General features: G+C 41.6%; 2 protein-coding genes across 15 annotated transcripts in view; both read right to left on the bottom strand.

Annotated features, from left to right (window-relative positions):
- SSBP1 (single stranded DNA binding protein 1) overlaps window positions 1–4,746 on the bottom strand; it is a 58,922-nt gene extending 54,176 nt beyond the window's left edge. For 4 of the 7 annotated variants that reach the window (XM_081534422.1, XM_081534420.1, XM_081534421.1 and 1 more), the window contains exons 1-3: window positions 4,721–4,746; window positions 3,973–4,039; window positions 1,334–1,394 (exon numbers count right to left, since the gene is read on the bottom strand). In XM_081534422.1, coding sequence (XP_081390548.1) covers window positions 1,334–1,394; window positions 3,973–3,996 — 85 coding nt within the window. In that variant the 5' untranslated portion in view covers window positions 3,997–4,039; window positions 4,721–4,746. Of the gene's footprint in view, window positions 1–1,333; window positions 1,395–3,972; window positions 4,040–4,516 lie in introns of all 7 variants that reach the window. The other 3 variants (XM_081534419.1, XM_081534423.1, XM_081534418.1) reach the window with 1 other exon arrangement.
- Window positions 4,747–6,461: 1,715 nt separating this feature from the next.
- The window catches only part of WEE2 (WEE2 oocyte meiosis inhibiting kinase), a 29,011-nt gene continuing 17,463 nt past the window's right edge, over window positions 6,462–18,009 (bottom strand). For 3 of the 8 annotated variants that reach the window (XM_081534364.1, XM_081534369.1, XM_081534368.1), the window contains exons 6-11: window positions 17,059–17,205; window positions 16,290–16,397; window positions 16,073–16,158; window positions 15,062–15,232; window positions 14,042–14,184; window positions 9,514–10,615 (exon numbers count right to left, since the gene is read on the bottom strand). In XM_081534364.1, the coding sequence (XP_081390490.1) occupies window positions 10,459–10,615; window positions 14,042–14,184; window positions 15,062–15,232; window positions 16,073–16,158; window positions 16,290–16,397; window positions 17,059–17,205 (812 nt within the window). In that variant the 3' untranslated portion in view covers window positions 9,514–10,458. Of the gene's footprint in view, window positions 6,988–9,513; window positions 10,616–14,041; window positions 14,185–15,061; window positions 15,233–16,072; window positions 16,159–16,289; window positions 16,398–17,058; window positions 17,206–18,009 lie in introns of those variants that run through there. The other 5 variants (XM_081534362.1, XM_081534367.1, XR_014066815.1 and 2 more) reach the window with 4 other exon arrangements.

Here is an 18,009-nt window from a genome sequence, read left to right as displayed (position 1 = left end):
GTCACCAACTTCCGAAGCCTGCTCAAACTCATGTCCATCGAGTCAATGATGCCATCCAACCATCTCATCCTCTGTCGTTCCCTCTGCCTCCTGCCTTCAATCTTTCCCAGCACCAGGGTCTTTTCTAATGAGCCAGTTCTTCGAATCAGGCGGCCCAAGTATTGGAGTTTCAGCTTCAACATCAGTCCTTCCAACATATTCAGGACTGATCTCCTTTAGGATGGACTGGTTGGATCTCCTTGCAGTCCAAGGGACTCTCAAGAGTCTTCTCCAACACCACAGTTCAAAAGCATCAATTCTTCTTTTAAATACCTTACAGTGCAAACAGTGGCTGACTTTTATTTTTGGGGGCTCCAAAATCACTGCAGATGGTGATTGCAGCCATGAAATTAAAAGATGCTTACTCCTTGGAAAGAAAGATATGACCAACCTAGACAGCATATTAAAAAGCAGAGATATCACTTTGTCAACAAAGGTCCAACTAGTCAAGGCTATGGTCTTTCCAGTAGTCATGTATGGATGTGAGAGTTGGACTATAAAGAAAGCTGAACGCCAAAGAATTGATGCTTTTGAACTGTGGTGTTGGAGAAGACTCCTGAGAGTCCCTTGGACTGCAAGGGGATCCAGCCAGTCCATCTTAAGGGAGATCAGTCCTGGGTGTTCATTGGAAGGACTGATGTTGAAGCTGAAACTCCAATACTTTGGCCACCTTATGCGAAGAGCTGACTCACTGGAAAAGACCCCGACGCTGGGAAGGATTGAGGGCAGGAGGAAAAGGGGACGACAGAGGATGAGATGGTTGGATGGCATCACCGACTCAAAGAACACGAGTTTGGGTAAACTCCGGGAGTTGGTGATGGACAGGGAGGCGTGGCATGCTGCGGTCCATGGGGTCGCAAAGAGTCAGACACAACTGAACTGAAAAAACTTTTTTAAACTGTTTGTATGGTTAAAAAAACAAAACTGAGATCTGAAAATCTTTATAAATACAGGCACTATTTCTGTGAAACAAACACTTTTCACAAACATTCACTACTTCAGCCAATGAGCACACAGCCTTGGATGCCTTAGGTAACCAAATAGGACCCAAGGAACTTCTTTGGCAGGAAAGTGATGATAAGAGTGGGTAAAAAGTGACTGACAAGGGAAGCAGGACCAGGTTTACAGAAGGCCCCTGCCCTGCAGCCTGATAGGAAGGCTAAGAACAGAGAGGCAGATATGAGCCAAAAGCATGATGGTTAACAGACTATAACCTGATGAATGCACCTCTTCTGCAACATATCTGAGAACATGAGCAAACTGCTATAAAAACTGGAAATCAGCTACTACTTACATCTTTCAAGAACCAAACTGCTAGCTACTTCAGACTCATGTCTTACAAACTGACGAAGTACCTAAAGTGGAAGAAATGAGTAAAACAGCTTTAGTACAGGGAGAAAGGCAAATGCAAACAGAAGACCAGTTCACACCTGGTCACCACCTAGTCAGCAGCCCCTAAGGCACACACCCACCCACACAAGAGAGGTGCACCCATCACAGTGCCAGGCACGCATGCATGCTCAGTGGCTTCAGTGCTGTCCAACTCTGTGCAAACCTATGGACTATGGCCCGCCAGGCTCCTCTGTCCATGGCATTCTCCAGGCAAGAATACTAGAGTGGGTTTCCATGCCCCCTCCAGGGGATCTTTCCAACCCAGGGATTGAACCCACATCCCCTGCATCTCCTGCATTGCAGGCAGATTCTTTACCTCTGAACCACTGGGGAAGCCCCACAGAGCCAGGAGGACCTCACAAACACTTAGGGGCAGCCTCCTGAGGAAGCCCACAGGCACAAAGAAGGCTCGAGGGAGTACACAAGAGAGTCCATTTACAGGCCTCTCCTGCTGCTTCCGTGGCAACCTTCTGACATGGTGCTTCTATGCTTGCACACAAAAAGGTAAACAACACATGATGGAAAAATCTGTGCTTCTGACAGCCCCCCAAAAAATCTAAGATAAGCAAATATGGTTCTTTGATTAAGTACAAAAATAGGACTGTTCGAATCAGTCTATCAAAGAAAGACAGTCACTGCCATGTAACAGTAGCACTCAGTGATAACCAGAGCTATCATTACTGAATGGGCTTCCCAGGTGGCACAGTGGTAAAGACTCTGCCTGCCAATGCAAGAGACAAAGGTTCGATTCCTGGGTCGAGAAGATCCCCTGGAGAAGGAAATGGCAACCCACTCCAGTATCCTGCCTGGAAAATTCCATGGACAGAGGAGTCTGGCAAGCTATAGGCCATAGTAGTCCATCATTAGTGAATACTAGGTAAGTGCTTTGCCTCTTATCAATTAATCCTCAGAATAAACCTATAAACTATATAAAATTACCACCACTTTACAGATGACAAAAATGAAGTTCAGAGATAGAGTAACTTGCCCAAAATCCTACAGGTAAGAAGTGGCAAGTCACAACTCAGGGCCCCCGACCCCAAGGCTGCTGGCTCTCCCACTGCCCTTTGCTGCCTCTGTTTAAGGGCTACTGCCAAGTTTTGAGTACACATTACTGAGAACATCACTGGGTTCAGAGAGCTAACCATTGTATCAGAGAAACATCTGTCCAGAATTGGCACTGTTAACATACAGTAGGTATCTACCAATTGAAACATACCCATTCCAAGGGTAGTTTTGGCTGTGGAATCCCAGCACTATGCTTGGGGGCAGAGGGTGGGTAGAAAAATAAAAATATGAGTTACCACATAGTAAAGAATCAACCTGCTAACTGGTACTTGTGTCATGATTCTAGAAATGTACTAACCTGATGCTCAGATGAGCCAGAGCTCACATGATTTATGGAATAATAATCTGTCCCATTGGGGGCACACAAAAATCAAGACCTACCGGAGAAGCAAAAATAGGGAATGAATTATTTAACTTGGATAATTTTTTAAACTAAACTTTTAACCCTTTTACACACGGCATTGAATTTATCTTAATACTGTAGAATTGTGTATTAAGACAAGAGTAACTTTTCCAGGTTTCACATTTCAATACATTAAAAAGTATATATTTTAAAAGTATGATAAGTTAAAATAGGGATCCAAGAATATAGAGCCAATTCTACAGCAGAGTGGAGGAGACCTGAACAGGCTCCACTGAGGAAATGATTCTTCCTTAACAAAATGGGAGTTTGAGAGAAGTGTTACAAAGGAGAATCTATACAACTCAGTGCCCAAATGAGGTAAGTGAGGAAAAGCGGGTCTAGGCTGACTCAAGGCTGGCTAGACTGACTGAAGAGATTAGGTGAGGAGTCTGATTGGATGAAATGAGTTTTGAATATAGTACATCTGTAGAGTTGCTGAGACTTTACCTGCTCTCCTCAGCACAGGGAGATGGCGTGTGGTGGAGGAGGGAGACTGACAACAAAAGAAGTAGGTGGTCAGAAAACAAACCACGTGATTTAAACAAACAAAAAAAGCTGAAACAATTCTCAGACTTTAGATCAATAAGGACTTTAAATGCTCTCTAACTGACCTACATGAAAGTATATGTTTTAAAAAGTAACTACTCTCATCATATATGTGAATAAACTAGAAACTTTTTTTTTTTTTTGCTTTAGTGAACATTATTTATTCAAGTGGTAAAGAATCTGCATGCCAATGCAGAAGATGCCAGAGATGCAGTTTCCATCCCTGGGTTGGGAAGATTCCCTGGAGCAAGAAATGGCAACCCACTCCAGTATTCTTACCTGGAAAATTCCATGGACAGAAGAGCCTGGTGGGCTACAGCCTATGGGGTGGCAAAGAGTCAGACACGACTGAGCTTGCACCTACTCTCATATCAACTCTCATACCCCCAACTCTCATATCAACTAAGTACACATAAGATAGGTGGGCTCAAAGGACTTCTGCCTCTGCAGGCAAAAGCCTAAAGAAATGTGACCGCTTTGGTTTATAATAACACATCTCAACATTAACATGGAGAAGTGATTACCTGTACTACAGGTCTTCGAAACATGGCTTCTACTCTCTTTTCTTCCAATCTAATCTTTAGTCTTTTCCTGAAGAAAAAGAGATTATATTCTATAGCAAGAACACGATTTCACTAAATCCTAAATTCCTAACGGCATTCAGGGCTTTTATGCAACAAACCATGCTACCGTAACATATCATACCCCTGCACATTAGACAAGGATCCCTTCCCGCTCCCCAAAATCTCTCGCACCTTTCTGTCTTTTTGGTCCCCCTTAAATTCCTCTTCTTTTAACCCATACAAAAATCCTGATTCTACCCCCATTTCTATTCCACTGTTTTCCTAAATTCAATTAAAACGCAAGCTCCCTTCTGGCAGGGATTTCTGCCTCATTTATTCACTGTTACGCCCAATACTTCTAAAACAGCTCCTAAGACAAAGTAAGAGCTCAGCAAATACTAAAATGTTATCATGGGGCTTCAATCTGGAACGTGCTGCCGCAAAAATCACTGCCTCCAATCCCGTTTGCAAAGAACAAGGCGATCCCTGGGCTTGGCCGTCTCACCGCTGAAATGTGTGGGGGCCCTTGCTCAAAGCTGACGCTCCCAACCAACAACGTAAAGGGCCTGGGAGGTGAGACGAAACCACACAGTCCTCCGCGCAGAAGAGGAAGTCTACACGCCGACAAAGCAACTCCTCCCGGACCGCGCACAGCCGTACGCACACCTAACGCAAGACTCTGGCCTTCCACCCTTTCTCCCGCCCTCACCTGAGGCTCCGGCTCACACAGACTCCAGGCAGAGAATCGCTTCCGGGTGCTGCCGGACTCAAGGCTCGCGAGAAGGAAGAACCGGAAAGCCCGCTGCGTGCATCGTGAAAATGCAGCCGGCAGGCGCTGCGGGAAACACGCCCCCTTAACGCGGTAGTTCCGGGAGCCTCCTTCCAGGCGGGAGCAATATATCAACACTGCCTATCGGCGAGCTAACTTGATTTTAACTTTATAATGAAATGAAACTACTGTATTTTAAGAGCTTCCGGGGTCGGCCCAGGACTCGGCAAGGTGAGCGAAACAAAGGATACCTGCGCCTCTGGAAAAAACTATAAAGGTTCAAGCCTCCAAAAGCAAGAAAAAAAAAACAGTAACAACAACAAATAAAAATAAAACAGAAAAAGGAATGGGGAAAGAGCCGAAAGTGCAAAATTTAAGGGTCACCAAAAAAAAAGGGGGGGGTCAAAATAAATATTGGTACAATATTTTAAAGTCAGAATTAAGGAACAAATCCGTGAATAAAATATAATTTGTATTAAATCCAGTATATGAGCCAGTTAGGTTCCTAAGGCACCAGGAAAAACGTGCGCACCTATGTACAAGTTGTTACGTATTTGAACATTTTTTCCCCAAAACATTTAAGTCCTTGAAGAAATTTAAAAACCAGGTGTATTAAAACTCAACACTGTTTTAAGGTATGTATTTTTTAATACTAAAAACAGAATTATAATTTTACCTTCCTGCCTTGAATGGAAGTAAACCAATCGATAATATTTTCAAAATCCTTTGCTTACCTTATTTCCAACTGCAAGAATTTCCATCTCCGATAATTTTTCTTGAGGAAGTGGCAGTCTTAATTAACTTAAGCTTACTGATCTTCCCTTTATTTAGAATTCATTGTGGATTTCATTAATTTTAATAATTTTAAAATGAAGCATTAGTCGTCAGTGCTGGATTTCCTAGCCATCCCTTAAATTTTGTCTTGCTCCCGCTAATCCTGCCTTTGGTAGGAAGAAGGGAAAGGAGGCCGACAGATTGTAGAATCCAGGCTGAGGGGCACCTCCGGGGGCCTCTCCATCCTCTGGTCCTGGCACTGTCCAGCTTCTAGAAAACATACACCCACGTCATCCTAATCAGAAAATCTCCTCAGAACCCTGCTTAAAACTTTTCAATGGCCCGTTTTTGCCCTAAAAGGAAAAAATACCAACTATTTCATGTGGTTTCCAACACATACCTTAACCCAGTCTTAATAGTATGTAGGACTTCCTAGTTGGTATATTTCATGGTGCTTACCTGTTTTACTTCCACCTTCAAGATGTTTTGTCCTAGAAACATACCATGTTAATTGCCTTCAGGCCTTGCTCAGACATTAATCATCCTACATGCCCCCGTTTACTACTGTAACTTGCCCTCTGATGATTTCCTATTTAAAAATCGTACTTTCACTTGAGCTGTTGAGTCAAGTGAAAAACCAGATTCATCCTTTCCTTCAAAGCCAGTTTCCCTCTTCTAAGTGCCTTGTGTGTTTTAATGGTGCCAAGATTCTGCCAGATCTGAGCTTGAAATCACCTTTGAAACTTCTCCCTGATCACCCACATCTACTCATCCACAACCAATCACTTGGCCTTAAAAGTTCTTTATTAGGCCACAAATCACTCCCTCTTTCTTTCTGTTCACAAACACTTTGGAGAAAGGAATGTGGAAAAGTTTATTAAAAAAAAAAAACAAAGCACCACGCAAATTGAAAATCACACACATAACTTTATGAATAAAACCTAGTGGAGAATATGGGCTAATCTGAATTCTCTCTCAGACAGGAATTACCAATTCACATTCTCCTTTGTTGGCTGGAGAAAGTTGCAAGTGCTGTCTTCTTTGACAAAGAAAATCATATTAAGATGTATGATATTATGGCAGAATGGAGTTAAAACATCTGTTATCAAACAGATCCTCCTTCCCAACATGGCAGATACTTTAGCGTTGCTTTGCTCGGTCTTCATCATCAGAAGTGTTCTTTCCTGTAATTTCAAAATTCTTTATGCAAATCATCCTTCTTTTGTTCTCCCATTTCACTTTCTTTACACCATAAGTCTTATCTTGTATTAAAATTTAAATGCCCTTGAAGGTGCCTCCTCTTCCCTGTTGACTTGGAGCTCTTAGAGAACAAGGACCTTCTTGTGAATATCCAGTCAGCAGTTACGCTTTAAACAAGAACAGACCACAGGCGAGAACAAATAAATAGAACACAGAAGAATACTCAAATAGGCCTGAAATTAGAAAATTAAAAAAAATAATAATCTGGAAGAGTAGCTGAAAAAAATTTATTAAACACACTGCTTTTGCAAGAAATCTACAGTTTGCATTTTGATGAGGAATTCCTGAAACCTCTTCATGATGTGCATAGACCTGCACCCACTCTTTAACATAATTGTAAGCCTTTTCTGTAGTTCATCCATGGACCCAGAAAGGAAGGACCTTCCCAATGCTGAGAAGTGGTGAAAGCATCACGCCTTTAGTCAGCTACCATTACTGCTGGTCTTAGTAGAATAATTCAGGGCTTTCATCCTTTGCAAAGCTAGCTGAGAAAGAGACACGTCTACAGTATACACCCAAGAGCACAAAGCTATCTTTGGCCTTGCCTACCCTCCCCACCCAAATTAAAGTCTCAGCTGTAGGCATCAACTGGTAGAAACCATGGTTGGCAATGCTTTCTCACAGATAGGAAGCCTTGGACAATTCCAATGCTGTACAAGAACACTTTTTATATATTGTAATCAAGTTTTCGCTTTGCTTTTAAATCAGTTTTTCCTGAAGCCTCATAATAACTGTTAGAAAAAAAATTAAAGCACTTATTACCTAACCTGATTACTAGCATCTATTTTACAGTGATTCAAATCTACTTTAGCAATACTCTATAATTAACCATGGCTACTTTTTGTTAAATTTTAAAAACACCAACCTAACAATTTTTATGCAATTCAAGATTGACATAATGGTTCATACAGAGATTTTTTTTAAAACCTAATTGTTCAGGCACATTTATCTTTCAGTGTTCATTTTTCTACAGCTTTTAGATAAACAGCATCTATGAATTGGTAGATACATTGGTGGTTTAGTCGTTCAGTTATGTCCAATTCTTTGCAACCCTATGGGCTGTTGCCTGCAAGGATCCCCTGTCTGTGGGGTTTCCCAGGCAAGAATACTGGAGTGGGTTGCCATTTCCTTCTCCAGAGCAACTTCCCAACCCAGGGATCAAACTCTAGACTCCTGTATTGCAGGCAGTCTCCTGCATTGCAGGTGGATTCTTTACTGATTGAGCCACCAGGGAAGCCTCAGGAAAGCCCAGTAGTATTTCTTTATAAGGTTTCTTTAATTCAAAATTTTCTGTTGGCACCTGATTGTCAGTGTTCATGTTTAAGAAACCAAGCTTCATGACAGGATGGAGCTTCTCGCTGAGGCCAGGGGTCAACTTCCAACTGAAATGGAAGAGATTAAACCCTGAGCCCAGAGAAGACCCAGTCCGTGTCACGTTCAGTGTCTGTGCAGCTTCTTGCTCTTCGGGTGACTTCCTGCTACTGTGGAGCTCAGCAGAGAGAAAGGGAGGGAAACCAACAGTCTGGCGTCAGATCCATTCAGGCTCCGAGGAACACTGTAGAGAAGGGGTCACAGGCCCTAATAATAGTTGTCAGTGCCTTCCCTCATGGCTCGGCTGGTGAAGAACCCGCCTGCAATGCGGGAGACCTGGGTTCGATCCCTGGTTGGGAAGATCCCCTGGAGAAAGGCAAGGCTGCCCATCCCAGTATTCTGGCCTGGAGAATTCCAAGGACTGTATAGTCCATGGGGTCGCAAAGAGTTGGACACAACTGAGCGACTTTCACTTCACTTGAAGAAGGCAGGTGTAGCCACAGAACTTGGGGCTATATATTGCTTGTGCTCAGTCGCTCAGTCATGTCCAACTCTTTGCAGCCCTTTGGACTGCAGCTCACCTGACTCCTCTGTCCATGGACTTTTCCAGGCCAGAATACTGGAATGGGTTGCCATTTCCTCCTCCAGGGCATCTTCCCAACCCAGGGATCAAACACTGGTCTCCTGTGTCTCCTGCATTGGCAAGTGGATTCTTTACCACTGTGCCACCTGGGAAGTCCAATACATTGCTTACTCTTAATAATATACCTGTTTATAAATCACAAAGTTTGGTTGACCTTGCACTGTTCTGCCAGAGACATGGCTATTGTCCGGGAGGCAAGACATAGATTCAGTTTGAAAACCTAAATAATTAACTATATTCCAATATGTTTTAAAAAATAAATAAAAATAAAATACACAAGTGTATACAGAAAAAGAAAAACCTGAATAAAGACTAATTTTTTTAAAGTGTCAGTGGGCAGTACAGAGCACTATACCTCATTTAATTGCAGGGAATAAATTGCTACTCCAAAATGTAAGAATGATGTGATGGTTTGTTCACTGGTTTATTCAATTTTTAAAACTTAATTTGCTTTTAAAAATTAAGGGAAAAGAAGAAAATAAGGCAGCCAAAAAGCCTACAAGCCACAACGAGGGTAACATCATTAAAAGACACAACTAGGCGTTCTCAAATGCCTTTATGACCAACATGATTTTGTGTCATAGCCTGGCCATTATTAGCTGTGAAGGCTGTGAAACTGAGCCTTAAAGCCAGGAGCTGTTAGCCCTAGCCTACTAAATTCTCTGTCCTACCTACTATGGTTTCCAACATGAATTTCTCATTCTTTGTTAGTTACATATTTACAAAGAAAAGTGCTTTACTCCTATTTGGCTTTGGACAAGAATTAAAAAAAAAAAAAACAACTTTATTTACAAACATTGTATTCCTTTAAATATATATACAGAATAAAGGATTTGGATAAAATAGGATAAAATCACAGGAAGCAAAGCCAACTTTTGATAAAATCCAGTAGAAATTAGTAACACTCAGAAAAATTAAACCAGTTATAACAGTTACAAGAGAGTCAAAGCAAATAGATTGAGGGACAACAAACCACGTCAGATTTCCCTCAAGCCCTCTAGCCAGTGTTTTTGTTCCATAAGTTAATAGCCAGTTCAGAAATTTCAAGTCACATAGAGTCTTATTTCTACCTACCTCACATAGTGAAGTCATTTACTTTGTAAAAACAGTATCAGAGAAAGGCATTATCTCCATTCAGAGAATACAGTAGGAAAACCACTTGCTCAAAGCAACTGAGAATTTTTTGAGGAATAAAATCATCTAGCCTGGGAAGTGTTGTTGAAATCCAGGCATACTTTCTTATAAAAATGCTACCTCAACTCAAAACAAAATTGACCTTCTTTCTGTGTGCCAGGAGAGTCCCTGGGATCCTTGGTTGGTAGGAAGGTAGGTAGGCAGCCTCACAGTCCACGGCTGCAGGGGCTGTGGGGGCGTGGAGGGCAGCTGCTTTCAGTTCAGAGGCCCATGCTTTCCCGTTGTGCATCAGCAAATCTGAGAAGTCCCTGAGCTGTTGACAGGTGGTGTTAGGAACGTAATGAGAGAAGAGAAATGGCTGCTAATGGCAGTACCTGCCACCACTGCTGCTAGGAAGCCTTGACGGCTGTAGGAGCTTGGCTGAAAATGCTAAATTAGGGTGGCTCTTGAAATCTTCAGCCTCCCGAGTCTGTTAGCTCCTCCCTTTACAAGAGAAAGGTTGACATAGATGGTATCTATTTTGGGGATAAACGGTAAGTTGATGGGAGAGACGTTCTTATGGGGAAGACTGCCCCAAGGTGAAGCTTGAAGACTTGGCACTCTTTCCTCCTACCAGGCGTTTGGTGCTCCTTGACCCGGTGGGGGTCTCAGAGACCCCAAGGACACTGTGGCCATCCTTGGGGGACTGGGCCTGCTGGGCTTCTTTCAGTTCCCTGACAATGAAAAAGGGAAAGTGTACATTCCTTGGTCCTAAATTAGAGATGATATTTAGGATCAAAACCAGCATAGGTTTTTCTTTTTATTTCAGTATTTATAGAAACAAGCATGAACGATACACAGAATAGAAAATTAACTCCTGTGATTATCTTTAGAAAGGGCTAGCACACTTGTGCCTCAACATATTGCAAGTTTGCCTTCCTGACTTCTACTGATCGGGGCATAAATGGTCTTTAATTTTAAAGAGAAATAAGGAGACAACTCTACAGGGATCAGCAAAGGATGGCCCATGGGTCAAATCTGGCCTGCCACCTGTTTTTGTAAATAAAGTCTTACCGGAATGGAGCCATTCCCATTCATTTTTGTATGGTCTCTGATCACTTTCACATCACTCCAGCTGAGTTGAGTCATTGCAGCTAAGACCATATGGCCCACAAAGGATAAAATACTACCTTGGTCTTATAGAAGAGCGTGCCAGCCCCTGGTCTAGACAATTTCAAGAAGGCATCTGCCTCATCTCCATGATGAGTGCTCACTACTGACACACACCTGTATGTCGACATCTGGCTTCACAGATATACACACCACACCTTAAGGCTACTTCTAGTCCTGTGACAGCATATATATTTGTATTTTCTTTGTTAGTAGAAATAGAGCAAAAAAAATATTAGAATTATTAGGAAGTTACATACAAGGAAGGATTACTTGGCTAAAGTCTTCATCAGAGTTTCCACAACTCATTGCCAAGAAATTATTTGGGGGGACATTTCACGCTAATCATTCTAAGATGGACTGTGTATCCAAAAGAAATTGGGTTTAAGTATATTTTAGACAGTGGAAGTGACAAATAGATTCCAGGGATTAGATCTGATAGTGCCTGAAGAACTATGGATGGAGGTTCGTGACACTGCGCAGGAGGCAGTGATCAAGACCATCCCCAGAAAAAGAAATGCAAAAAGGCAAAATGGTTGTCTGAGGAGGCCTTACAAATAGCTATGAAAAGAAGAGAAGCTAAAGGCAAAGGAGAAAAGGAAAGATATAGCCATTTGAATGCAGAGTTACAAAGAATAGCAAGGAGAGATAAGAAAGCCTTCCTCCATGATCAATGCAAAGAAATAGAGGAAAACAATAGAATGGGAAAGATTAGAGATATCTTCAAGAAAATTAGAGATACCAAGGGAACATTTCATGTAAAGAAGGGCACAATAAAGGACAGAAATGGTATGGACCTAACAGAAGCAGAAGATATTAAGAGGTGGCAAGAATACACAGAAGAACTATACAAAAAAAAGATCTTCATGACCTAGATAATCACAGTGGTGTGATCACTCACCTAGAGCCAGACATCCTGGAATGCAAACTCAAGTGGACCTTAGGAAGCATCACTATGAACAAAACTCATGGAGGTGATGGAATTCCAGTTGAGCTATTTCAAATCCTAAAAGATGATGCTGTGAAAGTGCTACACTCAATATGCCAGCAAATTTGGAAAACTCAGCAGTGGCCACAGGACTGGAAAAGGTCAGTTTTCATTCCAATCCCAAAGAAAGGCAATGCCAAAGAATGCTCAAACTACCACACAATTGCACTCATCTCACACGCTAGCAAAGTAATGCTCAAAATTCTCCAAGCCAGCTTCAACAGTACATGAGCTGTGAACTTCCAGATGTTCAAGCTGGATTTAGATAAGGCAGAGGAACCAGAGATCAAATTGCCAACATCTGTCGCATTATCAAAAAAAGCAAGAGAGTTCCAGAAAAATATCTACTTCTGCTTTATTGACTATGCCAAAGCCTTTGACTGTATGGATCACAACAAACTGTGGAAAATTCTTCAAGAGATGGGAATACCAGACCACCTGACCTGCCCTCTGAGAAATCTGTATGCAGGTCAAGAAGCAACAGTTAGAACTAGACATGGAACAATAGACTGGTTCCAAATCGAGAAAGGAGTATGTTAAGGCTATATATTGTCACCCTGCTTATTTAACTTATATGCAGAGTACATCATGTGAAATGCTAGACTGGATGAAGCACAAGCTGGAATCAAGATTGCTGGGAGAAATATCAATAACCTCAGATATACACATGACACCACCCTTATGGCAGAAAGTGAAGAACTGAAGAGCCTCTTGATGAAAGTGAAAGGAGAGTAAAAAAGTTGGCTTAAAGCTCAACATTCAGAAAACTAAGATCATGGCATCCGGTCCCATCACTTTTTGGCAAATAGATGGAGAAAGAGGGGAAACAGTGGCAGACTTTATTTTTTTGGGCTCCAAAATCACTGCTGATGGTGATTGCAGCCATGAAATTAAAAGACAGTTGCTCCTTTAAAGAAAAGTTATGACCAACCTAGACAGCATATTAAAAAGCAGAGACATTACTTTGCCAACAAAGGTCCGTCTAGTCAAAGCTATAGTTTCTCCAATAGTCATGTATGGATGTTAAGAGTTGGACTATAAAGAAAGCTGAGCCCTGAAGAATTGATGCTTTTGAACTGTGGTGTTTGAGAAGACTCTTCAGGGTCCCTTGGACTGCAAGGAGATCCAACCAGTCCATCCCAAAAGAAATCAGTCCTGAATATTCATTGGAAGGACTGATGCTAAAGCTGAAACTGCAATACTTTGGCCACCTGATGCGAAGAACTGACTCACTGGAAAAGACCCTGATGCTGGGCCTTTTCATCTCCTTTTATATTTTCAACAATTCACTGGATGTAATAATTACTTTAAAATACCTTCAGGATCCTGCTCAACCATCACTGCCTGACCTTTATAAAACCAGGTCCATGCTATCTAATTAATTCCTACGTGTTAAATGAAGGACTAGATTAATAAATGCATGCATGAATACAAGCTTTCATGCACTGGAAATAGGATTGTTTCTTTAGGCTTAGAAAAATACCTCTTTCTTAAACATGGGCCAAAACAGAATTTTTTTTTCTGTTTTTTTAATTTATTTATTTTTACTTGAAGGATAATTGCTCCACAATATCGAATTGGCTTCTGCCATACATCAACATGAATCAGCCCTAGGCTCTGTAACAATCAAGACAGAGTATCTGCCTGCCCCATGATTTAATGGACTTCTAATAGATCTCTTCCCACCTTAGTTATGATTATCTTACTTTGGATAGTCATTCACCAGTTACTGGAATACTGTTGTCACTTAGAATCCTAATTCTTCTTTACTAGTTGTATTTCCTTGCATTCATTTGCATTAACTGGAATTGTCTGTCTCAAGCTCTCTACTCACAGAGCGTACAGCCCCTTGTTACATGGGACCCCTCTTTGTGGGCAGGAGCCTCACAGTCATAATGTTGGATTCCACTTGAATCCATAAAGAAAATACATCAGACCAGTTGTGTCACTGTGAGTACCACATAAATAGGTTCTTCCTTAACTCCAGCATCCAAAAATCTACCTTTCCAGCGTGGCTGTCTTGAACTTTTCCAAGTTCAACTGGTGCTGAAGCTCTTCTGTTTTCCCCAGGGACGGACAGAGGACTCGACTCTTGGCCAGAGCTGCTGCAGACGGTCTCTCTGCTGGGTCAGGGTGGATCATGCTCTGATGAGGTGGGACCAAAAGGGAGGAAACAGAAGCTTCACTCTTGGGAAAACCTCTCCACCCAACCAACTCCAACCTAGCTTCTGCTGGTGGGTTTTTTGCAACTCAATTCTCCTTTGTTGCAAAGGGAAGAAATAAATGAAAACTTAGCTCCACCCAGGACAGAAATATCATCCTTATGTGATAGCATCCATCATCCACACCTTTGACTTTCTCAAGTATCATCTTTTAAAGCTGATTGAATGATGAACTAGTCTAGTCTAATGCCTTAATTTTCAACAGAAGAAACTGAGGTCCTGAGATCAACTGGCTTGTCTGAGTTATTGACAGGACCAAGACTAAAACCTGGGTTACCCAACTGCTAGTTCAGCTCACTTACTACCATGTGTCCATTTTTCACTTAAGATTAATTAAAGATATCCCACCATGACAGTATTCCTACAGCCTTTGTCATCAGAGGATGTCTGTAGCCTAAGATGACTGGAATACAGTAGAAAATAACTAATTATGTACAGCAATCAGTGTCAAATAATGAAGAAAACACTGACCCTTCCATTTGAGGAGCAACATTCAGAATCCGCTCCACTACTTAGAATGTAGCCTTGAGCAAGTCACAAAACTTTGCTGAAACTCAGTCTTCCTTTACTGCCATTTGGAATAGCAATATTCACTTTCTGGACTGTTGTGAGAATAAATGAATTAGCATATACGTATTACTTGCACAGGACCAGCACTGAGCTCCTCAGTAAGTAAAAGTATCAACTAACTCTTAAGAACGATTTACACACAGAAATAGGTGGACATCTATTTGCCATTACATTTAAAAACAAACAAGACAGACATTTCCATCTTCTCTTCAGTTCCCCAGAGACAGCACCTTGAGTAGTTGGTGGAATTCCTTGGAGAGTTCCTGAGGAATGTCTGGAAGGTTCCCCTCACGAATGTGATGCCACTCAGTGCCGTTGGCGGGCAACGACTCTGCTCCCGCAGCCACCGCGATGGTCAACCCCAAGGCAAATATGTCTGCTTTGGGGAGGTGCTGATAATTCTTCAAAAGAGAAGACAGGATGGCTGGTTAGTTTGCCAAGTGAAGCAAGTCTAGACTAAAACACAACTGGTAAGAGAAAGTTGCTTGAACGCACATGACCTTAAACAGACACAGTGGAGGGGTCGTATCTGCTGTGGTTAGTAGTCTCCTTCTAGAGAAGACAGAGGACAGGGCATCAGTCTACCTGAGTAATACTGCCCTGGTCCTTGGAACCCAAAGCTGGTGCTCTGTGATGACCTAGACAGGGGGGATGGAGAAGGAGGTGGGAGGGCGGCTTAGGACGGGGAGGATGTATGTATACCTGTGGCTGATTCATGTTGATGTATGGCAGAAACCATCACAATATTGTACAGTAATTATCCTCCAATTAAAAATTAAATAAAATTTTAAAAATATATACTGTCCTGAACAGTCAGAGGCAGAATCTTAGCACTCTTTTGCTCTCTCAGGCTCAAAAAGTCTTGAAACTTAGATTGACTGATCATAGAGAGGAAAGACTCCTCTTTTTTCCCCCAACTATCATCCTGTAGAAAGTTATATCCTTCCTAGGCCAGAGTCATAGACATGTTAAAAGATGAGCAATAACTCAAGGCCATTTCAGTGACCAAGGCTGATGGTGCTGTCAAAAGGCTAGTCGCATGACAAAGATTGGGTTGGACCAACAAAAGGCTACCTTCTTGCTAGGAAATTCCTAATGCTAAGAATTCTATAAAATATTAGAAATAGCAAAGGACCTTTACAAAAAAACAGTAAAAATATTGATTAATCCATTGATTGAGCCACCCTCTTTGCAAACATTTCAATGGACTATTCAAAACCTTTTGTTCCCCAAATCTATACCTCTTGCAAAATCTCATTAGCCAGGAAGCGACTGTCCCCCTCTTCCACTTTGGGATTGCTTATTGATGTCACATGACCCAAGTCACCTAAAAAAAGAAAAAACAAGTAGAGTTCTTTCAAAGTATGTTTTTCTTAAAACTGGAATAAATGGATTAGAGTCATCAGTGTACATTTTGTAGGATAAGAGTATACCAATCAAGTTACAAAACAGACTCACCAATTTTATACATCACATCGGCAGAGAGAAACCAATCAGCTTCATTTTCAACCTCTTCCTGGACTACAGGAGAGTCACTTTGCATCTTATGACAAATGAAGATGTTGCCTGAAAAAAAAAATACAGAACTGTCATAAGGAATGATTCCTAAACCTTTTCACCTCAGAGATTCTTTTCTGTAAATGACATTTCAGTCACCCTCCTCTTCTGTGTACAGGTAACAAGACTATCAAGGTTATTTTTCTTCCATAGAATCTCTTAAACTACTTCCAAACAGCTCAGTGATTGATAATACCTATTTCAATGCAACTTAAACCTCAAACCTCTTTGACGAGGCTGGTGACCTCAAAACAAAGAAATAATCAACAACACAGGATAGTAACAACATTTCCTTGCATTTCACATGAATGAGTGCCTTAACCAGGCATTTCTGCTCACTTTGATCAGTGCCGAGTTAGAAAGACTTCCACTAGTTTTAAACAGTCAGGAGGCAGCCAGGATGCAGTCTCTTATCTATGCAGTAAATTCAAGATTTATTTTCATACTTGGGCTTCACTATCTGGGAGTCTTGTCTTTCTGTTCTCTAGGCCCAATGGGAAAGTAGTTAAAGCTGTTTAATTGGAATGTGGGCAGGGGGAGAGGGACGTGGAACCAATGAAAAGGATTCTGCCAGCTAACAGCATCTTTGGCAGTCATTAAGGCACAGATTCTGACAACAATGGGGAAGGAATTAAACACAGCCAGAGGAGCAGAGGAGAGCTGTACTGACTGGGCTTGATGTCCAGGTGCACCATGCCGGAGTTGTGGATGTATTTGAGCCCGAGGGAAATCTGTAGAAGGATGTCCTTGAGTCTGGGCTCTGGGAAATGATTGCCAGACTTTGCATTTTCAGTTATTGCAGCCTGCAAGCTCCCACCTAGGAAAAAAACAACAGAATAGCCCCACCGAATGAGAGAAAAAGGTATGAATCTTATACGTGACAGCCTAGTCCATATTCAATACATTCCTCATGAATGAACTCAGTCGAACAAGTCTCAACTGCTTCAGTGTCGGTGTGAAATATAATATCAGCTCCCTGTCTATACCACAAACACACTGGAAAGAATAATTAAGGGCCTTTAAAGAGGAAAAGAAAATGCTATATCCTAGGTAGCCAATATGTGGCTCTATTGCCTTGAGTATGCCCCCAACTAACATTTAAAAAGCTTTACCTTGTTATCAACAGAAGATCAGTCAGGCCTAGTCATATAGCTACTATGGTGTTGATGAATAATTCCATGTTGGTGTCAAGCTAGTGATTATAGGCCATTAGTAACTCTAATGTAATTGATTTCAAGTTTCCTTCCATTAAAACATATATCATGAAATAAGAACATTTAACGATGGCTGACCCAAAGAAAATATAAAACCTCCATGTAGACCTAAACCCTCTCTGAGCCACTGTGTTTGTACATCAACTCTATCACTGTTATCAATAAAAAGATAAGCCCTGAGCTCATCTGACTACTTGGCCTCAGATGCCCCTGCCTTAAGGTATTAGAATGCTTCTGAACCTTTTGTTTCATTAACTAGCATTTGTCTGTAGCCTCCTCAGTCAAATTGGAGAATTCTAGGACCCCTGTCAGTTATCAGGCCTGTAAATCCCTCCTTCAGGTGTGTATCAGAACAGTTCGGTCTCAGATGGTAACTGTACTTTTAAAGAAATCCATATTTAAAACTC

This window comes from Giraffa tippelskirchi, chromosome 10 (genome assembly GCF_054371585.1).
Source record: "Giraffa tippelskirchi isolate mGirTip1 chromosome 10, T2T-mGirTip1v1.2.pri, whole genome shotgun sequence".
NCBI classification, from domain to species: Eukaryota; Metazoa; Chordata; class Mammalia; order Artiodactyla; family Giraffidae; genus Giraffa; species Giraffa tippelskirchi.
Note: the sequence above shows the minus strand (reverse complement) of the source record. Positions and strands in the feature narration are given on the sequence as shown.